The sequence below is a fragment of the Sminthopsis crassicaudata genome, chromosome 2, assembly GCF_048593235.1.
Source record: "Sminthopsis crassicaudata isolate SCR6 chromosome 2, ASM4859323v1, whole genome shotgun sequence".
NCBI classification, from domain to species: domain Eukaryota; kingdom Metazoa; phylum Chordata; class Mammalia; order Dasyuromorphia; family Dasyuridae; genus Sminthopsis; species Sminthopsis crassicaudata.
Genome location: NC_133618.1, coordinates 313,715,158 through 313,729,728, shown reverse-complemented (window position 1 = coordinate 313,729,728; position 14,571 = coordinate 313,715,158). Strand labels below are relative to the sequence as shown.

At 36.7% G+C, this 14,571-nt stretch overlaps 1 protein-coding gene across 2 annotated transcripts in view; it reads right to left on the bottom strand.

Annotated features, from left to right (window-relative positions):
* NEK9 (NIMA related kinase 9) overlaps nucleotides 1-11,648 on the bottom strand; it is a 38,164-nt gene extending 26,516 nt beyond the window's left edge. Inside the window, exons 1-5 of one of the 2 annotated variants that reach the window (XM_074290007.1) lie at nucleotides 11,188-11,648; nucleotides 7,750-7,927; nucleotides 3,774-3,829; nucleotides 3,152-3,222; nucleotides 1,855-1,960 (exon numbers count right to left, since the gene is read on the bottom strand). In XM_074290007.1, the coding sequence (XP_074146108.1) occupies nucleotides 1,855-1,960; nucleotides 3,152-3,222; nucleotides 3,774-3,829; nucleotides 7,750-7,927; nucleotides 11,188-11,418 (642 nt within the window). In that variant the 5' untranslated portion in view covers nucleotides 11,419-11,648. Of the gene's footprint in view, nucleotides 1-1,854; nucleotides 1,961-3,151; nucleotides 3,223-3,773; nucleotides 3,830-7,749; nucleotides 7,928-11,187 lie in introns of those variants that run through there. The other variant, XM_074290008.1, reaches the window with a different exon arrangement.
* Between the last annotated feature and the right edge of the window lie 2,923 nt (nucleotides 11,649-14,571).

Here is a 14,571-nt window from a genome sequence, read left to right as displayed (position 1 = left end):
AAATAGAATTCAGTTATATTATATATATGGCTCATCTGAGGAAATATTATCAGTTTCTTCAAATTCAAACTTATTCGATGCCTATTATATAAGAAACACTTGTACAGAAAAAAATATAGTGAAATCACTTGAGAGGCCCAAGTGCTCCAGGATTTCATTTCCATCATGCAGAAGTGCTTAAATACTTAAGCTACTTTTCAAGCTTCAGAGAAACAAATATATTAGCCAAAAGTTCATCAAGGAGGAAAATGCTGAAAGTGAGTTTTGTGGAGTTATTGGCTTTTTCTTCTAAAATGCACTGCTCTCAAGGAAATTTTTATCATGTCTCAATTTTATATCTACTCCAATAATGGAGCTTCCTACATTTGCTCCCATTTTGACAAGCATATCCAGCCAGAATGGTTTTGGAAACGTGTTTTGGGTTCATCGGTATATAGTATTTCTTATTTAAAAGAAAGGACTACATTTGTTTTTACTAAATATGAGAGTCACTACTTTTGTTCAGTTATTCAGGCTAATTCAACAAGCAAGTACCTAGTATGAGCATAACACTGGTGCTAGAAAAGATACAAAGAGTATACAACACAATAGAGGTGATATGAAATACAAATAACTATAACAAAATAGAATGTGGTAAGTGCTCTCAAGAAATAATATATAAAGTTCTAGACACAAGCAAAAGAGAGAACTTCCGATTGTGGGACTAGAAAAATCAGGGAAGGTTTCAGGGGAGGGACAACTTGTGAGTTAGGTCTTAAAAATAGAATTTTAAAGGTAGAGATGAAAGAAGGGTACAAATAAGACAGCAAGGCAGATAAAAGTTTTTAGAGGAGAAAGGTTATGATAAGTTTTCTGTTTCTGTGTAGTTTGTTTTCTTGAATTTTAACTGACAAAGCAAAAGCAACTATAAATTCAAGCCTCTATAATGGTCTTGACTCTCTTCCTGGCAGCTGTCATCATCCAAAACAATCTGAGTCCCTAAAGTAATGATTTGCAAACCTAGTTTATCCCCAGGATGCATTTCTGTTTAAAAATCTGTTTAAAAATAATATTCTGTTTAAAAAAAAAATATTCTGTTTAAAAAAAAAATTCTGTTTAAAAAACTGTTTAAAAATAATATCAACTTTTAAACAAATTTTAAAAAGGAAGTACTGTAAAATGACCATGCAACTAAGCTGCACAATAGATAGAGCACCAGGCCTAGAATCAGGAAGACCTGAGAGCAAAACCAGCCTAAGACACTTAGTAGCTGGATGACCCTGTATGCCTTGATTTTCTCATCTATAAAATGAGCCAGAGAAGAAAATGAAAAATCCCTCCAGTCTCTTTGCTGAGAAAATCTCAAATGGGGTCACAGAGTTGGACACAACTGAAATGACTAAACAAAAATGATAACTAGATGGTGCTCAGGGAGAATGTAAAAATAGGGTTGTGTAAAAACAAAGACTCATAGAAGCAGAAACATAAAAATAGGTATTGTAAGTATAAGAAAAAAAGACTCCTGAAAACTTATCTCAGAAGAATTATTATTAAATATTAGTTTGAGGACTAAATCAGATACATATAGTACTGTCGAAAGAGTACTGCACTGGCTCCAGAGGAAAAGTATCTGGGTTCAAAGCCCACATCTGATACTAATTTTATGAATTTGCAAGTCATTTAATCTTTGTAGGCTTTAGTTTTCACATCTGTAAAGCAAGGGCTGCCCCAATGGCTCTTAAGGTTCTTTCCAGTTTTAGGTCTAGGATTATTATGAACTAAATGACACAGACAGAGGATGCAAAATTGCTGTATCCTACAGTAGAAAGAAAAGAGAAAAGCTATTAACTTAACACAATGGCAATATATACTTACAGTTTCAGCCATGGAGTACTCAGAATTAAGTTTCTTTGCCAGCCCATAATCTCCAAGTTTTATTAGGTTTGCCTTAGTTAGGAAAATATTTAAAGTTTTTATATCTCTGAAAAAGAGCAATACATATTGAATCCCTGTATTAATTTCTTTTTTTATCTTCTTTCTTTAGGGCTCAATTCTATTTCATTCTAGTAACACTATTAATGCAGCACAAGCACTATTATATTACTACTCAGATCCTAATCAAAATATCAATGCAGTGACTATCAACCTAATATACTATAGTTCAAAAGAGGACAAATAATACAAATCTTCAAATTCTCCAAAGAATTTCCATGTTCCACACAATGAACTCCTAGAAAAAGGGTGGAAGAGAAAGATAATAAAAGTTTTGTTCATCCCTGCAGGATGAGCTACCTTTATCAAGCACAACTCTCTGGCAAACAGTTCCTTCAGAAAAAGAGATATGAAAATATTTTTACTATATTACCTTTGATTAGTTTTAGAGTCTCTACCATATCAAGGGAAAGTCTCAACAAGCAATGTGGCCAACTATGTTACCATTACTACCTTTATAGGTTACATTTCTATATATGTTTTCTACATGATTAGCTTTAAGTAATAAGCTCTATCAGATTCATTCTTTGGCTTCCCTTGCTGAAGGATGTGTACAATTAAGCTAACCTCTTTGAAAAATAAGTTAACATGCACTCAATATGTTAACACTCAACAAATATCAAAAAGAAGATTATTATAATTACAGTGATTAATAATTTACTCAATAAAAGTCTGTAGGCTGGACATGAACTCAATATGGTCTTATTCCTTGATTTGTTAATAATTACAAAATAAATTGTCTTAACAGGAAATGTTTTACTTATATTAAACAAAAATAATGTAAGCACAAAAGAGTAGCGCTTTCAACTTTTTTGAGTAGCTCAGAAAAATAACTTGCTTTGCATTTAAATTAATCTAATATAATTTCCTTTGTGTTAAGAAAAGTGGGGCATGCTCATGAATTTATTGAACTCTAAAGTTTATAGTTTTCACTAGCAAATGAACACTAATAATCTTAATTAGTGCTTAGCTTATTAGGAAGATGTGTCTATAGCACAAACACAGTTTAATCTCAGGAACTAAGAATTACATCTACCATTAGTCATTCTTTCATCTCTAAATTTTATTCTTTTGGAAAAGATGTTATTATTCTATCAAGCAAAAAATGTGTATGGAAGCACTGACTGTTTTACCCTTCCATAACCATGGTTAGTTCACTGAATTTCTTTTCATATATTACCTATGAAGTATCCCAGCTCTGTGAATGCAGCTCACTGCTGATACAATCTGAAATAGGTACCAGACCACCATCTATAAAGACAGAAGAAATTTTATTTTGTATTGAAGCAAATAAATTCACTGAAAAGAGAACACAAAAGAAGCTGCAGCTAAAGTTGGATTTCAAGTCAAAATAAATGTCCTTCTTTCTGGTTGAGCAGTACATGACAGAAGAGCAGACTTAAAAAGCAAAAGCAGATCACCATCATAAAACAGCTTTAATGCAAATACAAAGTACACCAATGACACAGACTTTTGTGAACTTTTGGAATGAATACATGCGGGCAAGAAACTTAAGCAAGTTTCTAAGGAGAGCTATAGATAACAAAAAGATCAGTAAGCAGAAATGCAGCCTGAGGGAGCTTATAAAGCCTCATTTTCTGAGAAGAAAAACTTAGAAGTAACTATGGACAACCTTCATCTTCATGAGAAACTACTCTTTTAGTCTCTTGAATGTCCCAAACCTAGAAAGGCTTTGAGCAGAGTGACAGGAGCAGGTGAGAGATGAGCAAACATAAGCAAAGAACCCCAAAAGTTAGTTATTAAAGAATAATTCTAGCCCCTTCCATATTAATCTGAAATACCTCTTCCTCAAATAATTTGTCCTTCTGACGCAGGATTTTATCATATAGGTTTCCTCCTAAAATTAAACAATGGAAAAAAGAATATTTAGAGAAAAGCTCTTCTTAATTGATGGAGTGATGGTTGGCTCCTTTATCTTTTGGTGATTTATCCACCCACATAAGAAAGACAGAGTTCTTAAGGCTTCTTCATGGGAAAAAAACCATCTCTTGGCTTTCCACTTCTTAAATGCACTGAGAAACTTTTCTCTCAGGTAAAATTTACCTTACTATGAAGATTTTTGGGTCTGAAAACATATAGATAGAACCCATAAATACTGCTTACAAGAAACTGGAGAATATTCCTAGAATAGGATGGGTCAATCAAGCATATTTTATTTCAAAATAAAAGGAATCAAGTCAATTGTCACACTGGAAAAAATTGCCACACATACATATATGTATATAACATTTTAGGAGGAAAATAATAAAAATTCTCATGAAAGCCCAATACATCTTGCATAAAGTACTAAGGTAACACAGAACACAGTTGCCTTAAAAAAGGTTTTTTACCCCCACACCAAGATTAAATGCCCAAAAGCAAAAGTGGTGTTTTTAGAAAAGAGTGAAAGAGGACAAAAGAGCTGTAAGTGAAAATAATGAATATAGTAAATAAAACTTAGGTCACATTAATCCTAAGATTTAGAGGAGGAAAAGATCTTAAAGAGATCACTAGATTAAGCCTTGAAATGATTAATATCACCTATTTTGTTTTCTCTGATGTTGCTTTACCAAGTCTTTCTGCTGATGAGATGTTTTGGTGTATTTAGGTCCTTTAACCAGACCAATTTTTTTCCCCCTTACTAAATGAAAAATATTTTATACATAGGGCCCACCCTATGAACTTAAGTTCTCCCTAATCATTAACAGATAACTAAGTTACCTTTTCCCATTGAATAAGCGATTTTCATCATTTCTCTCCTGCACATTTCCCTATAGAGGTTGCCTTAAACTTTGCATCTTTAATTCCCTGAAATTTAGCAAGTAAAAGTTTAGTATATCAATTGCTTTCACTTATCCTAACCATGGATGGAAATATTAACTTTTTGCAATTTCTACTAATTCAGAAATCACATACAATTTTCCAAATATAGGATTGATTAGGATCAAGAATAACTGAAATATACAAGAGTGAAATTGTCTGAAAAGACATTTTGAGACTTTCTCTGATATGGGAAAAGAAACAAGAAAAACATAATTAAGTATTTACTTTGTTAAGAGCATTCTATTTGGGACTAGGGAGATACAAAGTTTGGGTTAAGAGATAGTCCAAGAACTTATAGACTAAGAGAAAATAATTTAACTCCTGAATCTCCCCAGTAAAACAAGGGGTTCCAAACTGAGGATTTCCTTACAAGCTGATCACTATATAAAGAATTATTTACCCATGGTGACAAATGAAACAACTTAAAAGTGAAAATGAAAAAATGAACTAAATATATACATTATTATAAAGTTAAAGGAGAATAGAAGGTTAGTGCTCTCATGTCTAGGGGTAAGGGGATGAATTTATGAACAGCCACAGCTATTATAAAAGACAAAATAGACTACCTGTTTACATGTAAATAAAAAGTTTTTGTACAAATAAAAATAAATGCAACTAGAAGCTATGGACTGGGGAATAAAAATCTTTGCACAAAACATATTTAATAAAAGTCTTATGTTAAAAACTTATACATAATTGGCATAAATCTATGAGATTAAGAACTCAGCCTAAATACAGAAAATGTCTAAGGATATAAATATTTTTCAAAAACAGAAAAATAAAACACCTACAATCACATACAAAAGTGCTTAAAATCAGTAGTCAGAAAAATTCAAATTGACACAACTTTGAACAATTACCTCACAGCCATTAAATTGGAAAAAAAAAAAATGGTAAAAGATGGAAAAATCCAGTACTGAAGGGACAATGGGAAATCAGGTACCATAATACTACTGCTAGTGAAACTAGTGAATTGGTTCAACCATCTTGAAAAATAATTTGGAATTATTCAAGAAAATTGTACAAACTTGTACAAACTATTAGACCCAGCAATTGTACTCTTGTTTTTATACTCCAATGGAAAGTATTGAGTAATTACTATATTCAAGGAACTGGGAATAACAAAGACACAAAGAAAACAGTCCCAGTCATCAAAAAATTTCCATCCTTCTCCAGGAAAAATGATGCACACATATAAGTACTATATAAATAAATATAGTACAAGGAAATATGAGAGATAGCACTAGTAACTGGGTAGATCAGAGAAGGCTCCAACAAAGGAAGGAACACATAAGTTGAGTAGTAAAGGAAGACAGTAATTCTGAAAGGTAGAGGTGAAGAATGCATTTTGGGTCTGGGAAATGGTTTATATAAATATATGGAGGCAAGAAACAGTGTCAAGTTCAGGAAATAGCTGGGAATATAGTTTGGCTGGAATGCAGAATTAATAAAGGGGAACAATAAAAAATAAGTAGGAAATTGAGGTGGAAGAGCCTTCCAGATTATGGAGGATTCTACATTTTGGGCAAGATAGTTTGTAATTTATCCTATAAACAATGAAGAGCTACTGAAAATTTTTAGGCAGGACGTGATCCATGACTTAGGGACCTATTACATTATTTTAGTAATTATATGGATGATGGATTGGAGAATGGAGAAAACCGAAACAGAAAAACTAATTAGAATAATTTTAGAATAAGAGGTAATTAGAGTAAGAATTTATAATAATAACAATAGCTAATCACTAGCAATTATACAGTATTTATTATATGCCTGGCATTCTGCTAAGTGCCTTTAAAATATTATCTCATTTGACCAAGACAGCACGGAGAGGGTGCTGTTATTGTCTCTATTTTATAGATGAAGAAACTGAGGTAATTGGGTAAGTGAATTCCTTGAGTTCATACAGCTAGTGTCTTAGGTTGAATTTGAACTCAATTTCTAGTGTATCCCCTAGCTATCTCATTCAAAGTCATGAGTGAAAAAAAAAAAAAAAAAAAAAAAAAGACACCTCTGTATGAGTAGAAAGAAAAGGGCAGATAGGAGAAATGTTGTGAAGGTAGGTATAAGAGATGATACCTGTCAATGACTACATATTGAGAATGAAGAAGGGGGGGGGGGGAAGAGTAAAAGAATGTCTGTGAGATTATGGATTTGGGAAGCTGGAAGTGCCTTGAGAAATACCCTGGATAAGAAATTCTGGAGCAAAGTAGATTAAAACAGAGCACTGAATGTGCTAAATTTGAGATGCTTAATGCATATCCAGAAGAAGATATCTGATAGAAGTTGACCTATCTGCACAAAAATATTCATAGGAGCACTTTTTGTAATAGCAAAAAAATGTGCCCAAGATTGAGAAACTGATCAACAAATTGTAGTCTGTAAATGCAATGGGTAATATGGAACAACAAAATGAAAAAAGAAAATACTTGTATGAAGAAAAAAAGAAAGATTTGTATGAAGTAAAACAGAGTGAACACAAAGTAGAATCAATATATTTGTAAGAGTCAGGAAAACTTAGATTAAAAATATAAGATTGTTACAAAGTCATAAAGTGTATTTTTATTCTTTCTATAAAATGATGGGAAACAACTTCAGTATGAAGTTGCAGGCCAGTTAAGTAATCTCTTCATGTTATTGTACTTAACTGTTTAAGGGGTTTATACATTGTTAAGAGATTCAAATGGGATTGTGGTAGAGGTTTGTATAATGTGCTGAAATAAAGTTACTAAAAAATGTCTAGGAACCATGGTTCAGAGAATAAGCTGACACTGTGGCAGAAATTCATAATCATAGAAACAATAGTCTCATCTATTTTGCTGTTATAAATTCAAAACATTCTAGGAACTAGATTATTTCTTCTGAAAACATTTAAACTCCTTATTACAGATGACAGTTCTTTTGTGCAATTAATAAAAGTGTCTTAGAGGAAGTGTCACTAAGATCTGTGCTTACCATTACAGTATTCAAGTTCAATCAGCAAAGTGTTATTGTCCATGAAGTGATTGTAGTAGGCAATAATGTTGTCATGTTGTAGCAAAGCCAGAATAACAATTTCATTCAAGGCATCACGACGTTCTTTCTCAGACAATCGGGTCAAATCAACTTCCTTCCACACAACCAATGAGTCATCCTATAACACAGTAACATAAGTATGGTGCTTTCTTTTTTCCTGGAAGTCAATGAATCCACATCTGGGTCCACAAGCCTAGAAAGGCCAAGTGGACAAATACTTGCTTATTTAATATTTTTTTCCTTAAAAAGAAACAAAACAAACTTTAGGCAGAGACTATATAATTATCTGTATTAGTAATTTCTGGTTAGGAAAAGGAAAATATTTAATAAAAAACTGTTTGGTATGCCAGCTGGTTTATGAAATGCAAGATCTAGATCTAAAATATGATAGAAAACATGGACTAGGATAGAATGCAAAGATCCAATAAAGCAATACTTTAATGAGGATAATGGCAGTAGAAGAGGTAATAGGGAAGCAGGAAGTAATAATTAGCATTTACATAATTCTTTAAGGTCAGCAAAATAGTTTACATATACTATCTGTTAAGAAAGCATGAACTATTCTAATTCTAATTTTTAACATGAAAATATGAAATTAAATTCAAGTGTTATAAAATTTAAGCTAGTAACTCAGATATCTTTAGCTTGTAACTTAAGTACAAATTCATTCAAGGCACTTACTTTACCTTTTTCTATTCTGTTTCCTACCATATTTCACAAATACTAAAATCTATGTAAACTCACCTGCCATTCCCCAGGACTAATATTAGTTGCTACGCCCCTTACTACTGCCACTATTCAAAAATTGCTCCAACTCTTGAAGTAAAATCAAAAATTCATCTCTTCTGGAAACTGAGTTGAGAAAGGACTCTAATGAAGTAGAGAGCCTTCATTTTACAGATGAGGAAACTGAGGAGTAGAGGATAAAGAGTCTCAGTTTCTACATCTATAAGATGTGAAAATTAGTACTAATATTACCTGCCTTATGGACTGTTCTGGAGAAAAGGATTTTCAAACTTTAAAAGAGATGTCAGACTCATAGGAAGCAAACAGCAGCAGGCCGGAAACAAATTAAAGTGGAAATGGAAAATGTTTAACAAAATAAAAAACAACTTGGATGTTAACCTGTGATTTGCTATCAATCTGTGACCAATAGGGATTTATGTATATTTGAGTTTGACACCACTGCCTTAAAGTTCTATATTAATGTGAGTTAGAAATCAGAAATGAATTTTTTCTTTTATTTCAATTCCAGAGAGAACTACTCAGAGGGAACTCTTACCAATGAAGTCGGCACCTTCTCTGCCATTTATAACAGAACTGCTTGGGCAATGTTGTCAAACTCAGAAAGACATAGATTACTAAAGTGGCACACTGACTTAGAAAACCACAAATTAAGTTATTTTTTTCAGATAATTTTCCCTGCTGCCTGCACAGAATCTGACATCTCTAGCATAGAGCATCAAGTGTTTCAGTAACTTGCCCAGGATCACATAGCCAGTATGTGTCAGAGATAGAACTTGAACTTGAGTCTTACTGGTCTTTTGAGCCATTTTGGACCTCAGATAATAACTTTCATCTCCCAACAACCTTACTATGAGGGAAATCTTAAAAATAGAGAATTAGTAACAGCTTACAAATGCAAAATAAAATTTACTTTTCAAAGTATCTCTGCAATCTTCTCACAAAAGATGCTTCATGAATATAGAATATTTATGAGTCTCTTCCAAAAGTCCCAGTGTAGGGGGAGATCTTTCTAAACAATTATCTAACATGTTTCTACTGCCCCTAGTTCTCTTTATACTGATTCTTTGAAGGTCTCAGTTTCTTCATTCTCAAATGAAGGAACAAAAATGGAAGAAATTTGCCCAAACTATTTAAGGCTCCAACATGGCCCTAAAATCTACAAATATACAAAAACGTGTTTAATTTCAAGATAGAGAAATATAGATGAACAAAATACATAATGCTTCCAGAACATTTAGGTCATCAATAAATGCTTAACCATTCAGAATTTGGACTAAAGTAGGCTTTAGGGGTGCAACCAAAAGTCCCTCGCTTATTCCCCCCCCCCTGAGGCTGGGGTTAAGTGACTTGCCCAGGGTCACACAGCCAGGAAGTTAAGTGTCTGAGACCACATTTGAACCCGGGTCCTCCTGAAATCAGGGCTGGTGCTCTATCCACTGCACCACCTATCTTACTTTAAGGGTCTACGACATCAATACAAGATACAGGCTTCTTGTGATAAAGCACTGCTGGAGAAACCAAGCAGAACCCTCAAGTAGCTGGAACTTCCCAATGATCTTTAAGAACAGTCTTGGGTGTGTGAGTATGACAGAATTTAAAAACCGCAATCCCAAGGGCTTTTTTGGGAAGGAGGGGCGGTATCAGAAGGACAGAAGAAAGGCATAAGACTGGGAAGCATACTGAGATGTCTGGCCATTTGGAAAACATAATACCAAAAAACTTCAGAGACTTGAAAAGGAAGGGGAACAGAAGACGGAAGGCATTCACGGCAATGCCTCTGGCTCAAACTTTATCAAAATGGCAGGTAAGTGATGATGCTGATCTGCCCGATGTGAACAGGGGACCGACCCCAGGGACCATGCCCCGTGAACATTGGATAAACATTAAACTCATGTGAAGCTTTGGTCAAGAGATGATGCTAGAGATCTGGGTACTAGTGAGTCAAACTGCCCCACAAAAGAGAGGAGACGGGAACAGAAAAGGGAAAAGGAAAGAAGAGGGAAGGAAAAGGGAGGGGAAAAGGAGTTGGGGAAAAAAAAGGGAAAGGGAAGGATTAGGGAATTTTTTTTCCTTTTTAGAATTGAGAAGGACTTGGAGATAATCTAGCAAAGCTCCTTCATTTTAGAGATGCTGAAGTTGAAGAACAAGGAGATTAAGAGCCTTCCTTTCTACATCTATAAGACAGGAACAGTACACAGGGAAAGGAAAAAGAAAAAGGAACAGGAGAAGGAGAAAGACATAAGGGAAAAGGAAGTTAGAACAAAGAATTCTTTCGATAATCTATCTAGCAGAACTTCATTTTACAGATGAAAAATCTCAGTTTCCACATTTTTAAGGTGAGATAAATGAGTAAAGGGAAAAGGAAGACGAAAATGAAGCGGGTGGGGGAAAAAGAGCAGAGAGGCAGGAGAAAAGGGAAGTTAGGGGAATTTTTTCCTTTCTAGAGCTGAGAAGACTAAAGATGGCAGAGCTCCTTCATGTGACAGACGAAGAAGCGGGGACGAGGAGCCCCCGTTTCTCCCCCTGTAAGACGGGGATATTAGGCCGCGGAAGGAGATTGGGAGCGGGGGAAGGGGGAAGGGGAAGGAGGCCCGCGGGGCGGGCGGCTGGGGGGCTCCGGCTGCGCTCTACCTCAGTGCGCCGGTACAGTGTGGCCTCCCCGAAGGCGCCCCGGCCCAGGACGCGGATGGGGATGTAATGCAACTCCTCCTGCTCCATCGGGAAGCCGCCTCCGGGGCGGGCGGACGAGCCGGCGCCGGGGCCGGACACGGAGCCGCCAGGGCCGCCGCCACCGCCGGAGTCGCTCCCGAAGTCAGAGTTGATGGAGTCGCAGTGTCGCTCGTACTCGCCCAGCACTGACATGGCGGAGGCAGCTTCGCCGCGGCCGGCCGGGCCCGAGAGGGGAAAGGAGTAGATCTCGGGAGGGGAAGTGGCGGTGGGGGGAGGCCCCGGCAAAGGCCGGACCGGGCTGAGCGGCGGCGGCGGCGGCTGCGGCTGCTCCTGCCCCCGTCTCAGCGACTGCACTGCCCCTCCGCCAGGCTCGCAGATGCGGGAGGTTCCATGTTGGCCCTCTCAGCTTCTGGCTCGGAAGTACTTGTGTCCTCTTCCGGTCCCGAGCGTTTCCCTCGCTGCCTTCCCCTCCCCCTGCAAGTCGAGTTCCTTCCTAACTTTGGGAAGAACGCTTTGTTTCGCACCTCCATTGGTGGCTGGAGTAGAGGGAATGTCGGCCCATTCGGGCACCCCGGGGGTTAGGAGAGCGTGTAGAAGGAACACCTGGAAAGTGGGGATTGGGGGAAGGGATGATACTAGGGCCCTTTGGAGGTCACTTCAGCCAAGCTCTCCCCGTCTCCAGTCCTGCCTTGCGGGCTGCCCAAGCCGGAGACGGAGGCTCAGCCTCCGAGTTCCCAGTTCTGTCCTTCCCGTCTTAAGCGGAATTGTCCGCGTGTCTCCGAAGCCTGCCCCTCGTTTGGTAAATCGAGTCTACAAGCATTCATTCACGTGTCAATCACAGGCTAGGCGTTGGGCTGGGGACCAGTTGGCTGTTCTCCCTTATATTGAACTGAAGTCATCATTACACATAGCAAGTGTTTATATGGCATTTATATCACTAAGCGCATCGGATTCTACAGCAACCCTGTGGGTGGGGAACTATTATTTTACAGGTGAGGAAACAAACTAAGAGACTTTGCCCCGAGGATCACAGTGTCTGGAGGCCCGTTCGCAGTTGAAACCCCAAGTCTGGTGCTCTATCCCCTGCTCTCCCTGCTTTAACACCATAACATAGTACAGCCCTAACTAAAGGGAAGTTCTATTGTGCATTTGGTTTTCACCAAGGAGAAAGGCTTACTGAAATGCATGTGATGGGAAGGAAATGACGACTCTGCTAGTGAAAGAAAAGTGGACGATGAGAGATACGATATGTATTCTAGATCTTAAGAAAATTTGGGACCCCAAAAATAAAATTCTACATGGGAAGTCAGCCCTAGAAGATGGGAGACTATCAAAAATGAACTTTTTTTAGAAATAGCTGTGTTTTGTCCAGGCAACTGTTCAGGTGCATAAGGAATTTATCACCATAGTATGTTAAAAAAAAAAAAAAAAAAAAAAAAAAAAGATTTAGGGAAGATGGAAACAAATGCAAGTAGTAAAGGAAAAATAAAAGGATTTATCAAGGTCCTGTGAGAATGGGGTTGGGATGAGCCGAAGCTCATCAGCCCAAGGAAAATAATGCAAAGGACAAGAAGGGGAGGGGGGCATTGGGCTTCTTTTTCCCCTTTTAAATCATATTTTTAAAAAATGAATTTTCTTATTAATTTTTAATCCTAAAGATTTCATTGGATCTATTTGTTTAGCTCCAGAACTGAAACTATTCCTTGCTGAGATGGTATATACTTGATATACTGAGCCAGAGCTAGTTTATCTGTAGCTCTAATTGGCATAGTAGCAGCAACCTTCTGAAACAGATTTCTCTAGGCAAACCTTGTCTTCTTTGTACTCTCTTATATGGCTTTGCAGGTCTGGGTCATGTGCATTCATAACTTCTTTGAGCACCAGGTCAGTGTACTTGCTATAAATGATTTTGTCCTTTGATGTCCCTGTTGAGCAATCAAAGAAGGAATTGAACCATCCCCTTTTGTGGGTAAGATGAAAAAAAAAAAAGTGAGATAGTACAGTTATTCAACTCATTTTATGCCCTTTCTTTACTAGGAGAATGATTTTGTTGTATCAAGTACTAGTGGAGGAAAAAAAAATACCCTAGGTAAATAAAGAGATAGTAAAGGAGCAACATAGTGGCCCTTAAAGTATTCAATTAGTACTAAAAGTACCAGTAGATTTCCCTGCTAAGCTATTGTCAGTGATCATTGATGATTTAAAAAAAAAAAAATGTTTTGTATGTTATTCTGAATTTAAAAAACACCAACAAAAATGAGTATTTCAAAAAACAAAAATCAGAAAAAGAAGTCACCACTGGTTTCTTAATTCCCAAAACAAATGGCCTTTTTTGGTTCTCACTCTTAACCTCCCTTTAGTAGTTAACAATATTCATCACCATTTCCTCGTGGACCTCACATCTCTAGGTTTTTAGGTCATTGTTCTCTAGTTCTCCTATGTGTCTGACCCCTTCTCATCCTTTTCGCTGGATTTTCATACAGGTTATGACCATTTACTGTGGCTACCCTTCAAGGTACTATCCTGGGTCATGTTCTATACTACCTCTTTTGGTGATCTGATAGATGCCCCAAATTTCAACCATCAGCTTTGTGAAAATAAATCCCACATTTAACCAATCTCTCCTAAACTCTAGTCCTGCATTACCAGTTGCTTTTTGGATACTATAAACTGGATATCTGTAACTCAACATATTCAAAATAGAACTTGTCTTTTCTCCCAAACATTAACTTTTGACCAATTTTTATATTACTGTTGAGGGTTCCACCACCCTTCTATTCACCCAGGCTCACAATTTTGGTGTCATTCTTGACTCTCACTTATCACTTACTCTCATTGTCAAATCTTGTAATTTTTATCTTCACAGCAGCTCTTGTATTGCACATTTTTTTCTCTCATAGCCACTATCTTAACATAGGCTTTCATCACTTCTTCCTGGAACACTGCAGTGGCCTTCTGATTGGTCTCTGATTCATTTCTCCATTTTTATCTGTCTTCTACTTAGTTTTCAAAATGATTTTCCTAAAACAGAAATTTACACACACATAAACCAATCAGTAAATTCCATTGGTTCCCTATTGCTATCAGATCAATGTCTTTCTGTCCTTTCTACCTTTTCAGTCTTATACTTTACAAGTCACCTATATGTATTTACTTGCTGTTCTTTATACATAACATGCCATCTCCTATGTGCAATTGCACTGGGCTCCACTCAAACCTCCAATCTCTAACTTCTTGGTTTCTTTCAATACTTAGCCCAAATTCCACCTTTTGTAGGATGGGATTTCCCTGTTTCCCTACCTCCCCAATCTCTTCCCTCTGAGATTACCTTCTATTTATACTCTA